Raw genomic sequence first — 4,137 nt, 5'->3', positions numbered from 1 at the left:
TGAAGAGTTTCACCTGCTTTAGTTTCAACTCTTCCTGCTTGAAGAGTTTCACCTGCTTTAGCATGGCACTGCCAGGGACAGGGCTTGGAACCTAGCTGGTCCAACCTCCTTCTTTTCGCTAAGGATCAGCCAGGCAGGGAGACTTGCCAGAGTTCACACAGCAGTGTGGGGACAGTGCAGAGATGGAGAAGGCCAGGCTCAGGCACCAGCAGCCTGGGTTCCATCCCGGCTCTGCTGTGTGCAGACGCCCCGTCCCTGGCTCGTCCCCCTGCAGTACAGGGGACCTGAGTCTCATCACCTAAAGGGCCTACAGACCACAACCACAAGTCCCAGTGCAGCTTCCTCAGTGACGCTCCTGCCAAAACATCAGGTGACCCCTGACTTCCGTTCCCAGTCCCAACCACTCCTTATCTTGCTTTCAAAGGTCAGAGACCTATCCTGCTCAGACAGTAATCCTTCTGCAATGTTGAGTGTGTCACACCTCAAGCTGCTTAGAAAAAACAGGAAGAAATGAGACTTTGTTTCTAAAATCTAGCGTCCAGTCTTGGTGGGTGGCCTCATGTTGGCCATGTGACCTTGAGCACGGGACTTTACCTCCATTTTACAAGAAGAAACCGAGGCAAAGAGAAGTTTAATAATTTGTGAGGTACAGGGTTGCCGTAAGGGTTCAGTGAGATTATGGAGGCAAAAGTGTGATCATAAGGGCTCGATCCTGAGTTAAGAGGTGGTTAGCACTTGGGGTAGTTTGTAAATAATAGCACTTTAGTTTGTTTTCTTTGTTTTAGTGTAGGGCTTTACAGTTACGGAAGCAGTCGGGCCCTTTGAATCTTTGTGAATTTGTTAATAAATAACTGTATTCGTGTTGACTCTCAAATAATGCATTAGACCCTCTAGGAGATGTATGTGTGCATGCGTGCTCAGTCATGTCAGGCTTTTTGTGACCCCACAGACTGTAGTCCACTAGGCTCTTCTGTCGATGGAATTTTCCAGGCAAGATTACTGGAGTGGGTTGCCATTTCCTTCTCTAGGGGATCTTTCTGACCCAGGGATCGAACCCACGTCTCTGGCATCTCCTACATTGCCAGGGGAATTCTTTACTGAGACACCTGGGAAGCCCTAGGAGATGTATATGCTACTCCGATTATGGGATTTCAGACACTGCAACAGGTTGGCTAGAGAGATTTAGGGCAATTGGGAACATGCAGGAGTGGGGGATGGGGGCACTTTCTATCTGAGAGAGCGTAGGATACCCAATCAGTCTTCCATGAGGACCAGTCTTGTCCCAGTCTTTGAGCCAAAAGCCGTGTTGGCAGGGTGTGAGGGCCGGAGCTGATGGCCCCGGCTGAGAGGATCCCAATCAGTTCAAAGTGCCCTTTCCCTAGACTGGAAGAGCGGAGGCTGGCAGAGCAGGAACCCAGGTGACACAGGAGCATCCCACACATCCAGCACTAGGCGGTTTCTCTGTCCTCCCTGAATTCCAGGCCCAGCATCGTGGCATCCCACTGGGACACCACAGAGGCAACCCAGAAGTGCCAACCTCCAGCCCGCTGGCCAGGCCTGAGTGAGAAGAGCAGAGCCCCAAGGCAGCCTCTCCCTGCTGAGCTCCCCCAGCCCAGCTCCCCCGCAGGCACGCTGACTCAGCAGCAGGGAGGAGAGTCGCCTTGGAGTGACAGCACGCTTTGTGCTTTCCAGGTTCTTTCTCCTCTTGTTTCTCCTTCCCCTGCACCATGGCCTGTGAAGTGGAGCTCCATGTGAGGCCCAGTAGACACGTGGGGAACTTCTACCCAGCAGTAACATCTAAACTTCTTTTGAGTGGTGAGCTTCCCGTCCTTGGAGGAGTTCAAGCAGAAACTGAAGGAGATCCCAGCCCAAATGAAACAGGAGGTCGTGTGGACTCCAGTCCTGTGATCTCCCACCTGCTCCTGTTTCTCCAAGTCCTATTTGCACCCATCCAGGCTGTATGAGCATCCCACCACTCCCCTGCCTTCCTGGCCTCACCAACAGCAAATACCTCCATGTCTCCTACAGAATAGTCCAGCAGCTTGGCTAGCTCTTTTCCCAGCCTTTTTTTCTCCCTACCACTGAGTTCATCAGCCAAACCAGAATGCTCACTGGACCCTCACAGTGCATACACTCCCGCCTCCATGCTTTGCTCATGCTGTTCCCTGTGCAGAGGAGGCTCTTTGCCTCGAATGCACCCCTCCCCACTTTCTCAGCGGCTCCTTCGAGATCCAGTTCATTTGCCGTCTTCTCTGTGAAGCCCTCCCAAACTCTCTGATTTTTCTTTATCACTGTACCTCTGTTCTGAAACTAACTTCAACCTTGCGAGGTTTACATCCATAGTAACTAATGTGCCCTGAGGTATCACGCTAGTCTAAAAGTCTTTGAAGGTGCAGGATCTGGTGTGAGTCACCTTATTAATATCTGGCATAGCACATGTGTGTTGAATGAATTGGTGAATCAAGACCCTAAATTGCTGTTCACCATTGCCTAGGAGAATGCTTGTCACAGAAATGCTCAATAAATGTTTGTGGAGTGAATGAACTGTGTTTGTTACTCTAGACCTCATAAACTTGCGGGGGTTTCTCGTTCTGAATCGACTGTTCACACACACAGCAGCAGGTAATAGTGCACGAAGCAGTGAGGCTGCAGGTGAGGCTGGGAACTGGGGCCAGCACCAGTTTAGAGCTGAAAGGCCACGCTTATCCTTAGTTTAAGAGAACACTAATTCTTACTCACAGGTGAGAAAATGAGAGGGAGGGAATTCCCTGTGGTCCAGTGGGGTTAGGAATCTGTACTTTCACTGCTGAAGGCACAGGTTCAATCCCTGGTTGGGAAACAAGATCCTGCAAACCACGCAGTGTGGCAAAAATAATAATAATAATAAAGACAGAAACAATATTAAAAAGTACTTAAATTCACAGGCTTCTAGAGATTTAAAATTTTTATTTCTCTAATGGATATATTGTCATATATTAGGAATTAGCAAAAATGTTAGTTAATAATTTTTAAATATAGAACACAGGTCTTTATTATTTGTACTTCTCTTTTTAAAAAAATGAGAAAATGGATAAGAGGCGTGGAGGTGTAGTGATAAGGACCCCAAACATCCAAAGGGCCTTAGTTTGAGTTACCTTTTTTGAGCCCCAACTTCCTCATCTTTAAAATGGGGGTAATTTTCTTAACTAAATGAATTTATGTCAAACCTTCTTCCAAAGAAGTCTAGAATAAACTTTTTGGGAAGTTGTGAAAATCAAACAACAAATCTGAGAATGCTTTTATTTTTATTTATTTATTTTTAAATGTTAGCTCATATCTTTATTAACCAATATACAATTACTTGCCTTCTGGTTTGTTGAAACAATAGGTCAGACAACATTTGCCACAATAATGTCTGTCAAAGTGACTGGCCATAAAAACTCCAGCACCACATTCATCTGAGGGACACTCCCGGCGAAGGCGACTGATTTTGCCATTCTCATCCACCTTATAGTATTTCAGAACAGCCAATTTAACCTTCTTTCTCTTATGCTTGTTCTTCTTGGGAGTGGTGTAAGACTTTTTCTTCCTTTTCTTAGCACCACCACGAAGTCTCAACACTAGATGAAGAGTGGACTCCTTTTGAATGTTGTAGTCAGACAAAGTACGTCCATCTTCCAGTTGCTTGCCAGCAAAAATCAGTCTTTGCTGGTCAGGAGGAATTCCTTCCTTATCCTGGATCTTGGCCTTTACATTTTCTGTTGTATCCGAGGGCTCGACCTCAAGAGTGATGGTCTTCCCCGTCAGGGTCTTCACGAAAATCTGCATCTTGGCGGCGGTTCCACCGCAGATGGCGGATCCGAAAGGTGAGAATGCAGTTACTCTTTTGATCACAAGGGGCATGTGTGCTGGCGAAACTACCTACCTATACCTGCAGCTACTTATAATTTTAAAGCATGAGAATGAATTCCCTCCCTCTCATTTTCTCACCTGTGAGTAAGAATTAGTGTTCTCTTAAACTAAGGATAAGCGTGGCCTTTCAGCTCTAAACTGGTGCTGGCCCCAGTTCCCAGCCTCACCTGCAGCCACACTGCTTCGTGCACTACTACCTGTTGCTGTGACGTGTGAACAGTAGATTCAGAACGAGAAACCCCCGAA

The 4,137-nt window shown here is 47.2% G+C and overlaps 1 protein-coding gene across 1 annotated transcript; it reads right to left on the bottom strand.

Annotated features, from left to right (window-relative positions):
- Nucleotides 1-3,305: 3,305 nt before the first annotated feature.
- Nucleotides 3,306-3,844, bottom strand: LOC129628072 (ubiquitin-40S ribosomal protein S27a-like). The gene has a single exon (XM_055547488.1). It carries the CDS (start codon nt 3,805-3,807, stop codon nt 3,337-3,339), a length of 471 nt encoding a protein of 156 aa, XP_055403463.1. The 5' UTR covers nt 3,808-3,844; the 3' UTR covers nt 3,306-3,336.
- Nucleotides 3,845-4,137: the final 293 nt, after the last annotated feature.

Source organism: Bubalus kerabau, chromosome 15, assembly GCF_029407905.1.
Source record: "Bubalus kerabau isolate K-KA32 ecotype Philippines breed swamp buffalo chromosome 15, PCC_UOA_SB_1v2, whole genome shotgun sequence".
NCBI classification, from domain to species: domain Eukaryota; kingdom Metazoa; phylum Chordata; class Mammalia; order Artiodactyla; family Bovidae; genus Bubalus; species Bubalus kerabau.
This window is presented reverse-complemented; position numbering and strand designations above follow the sequence as displayed.

Coding starts and splice junctions, on each gene's coding strand:
- LOC129628072 (XM_055547488.1), bottom strand. CDS start 3,807: ATGCAGATTTTCGTGAAGACCCTGACGGGGAAGACCATCACTCTTGAG.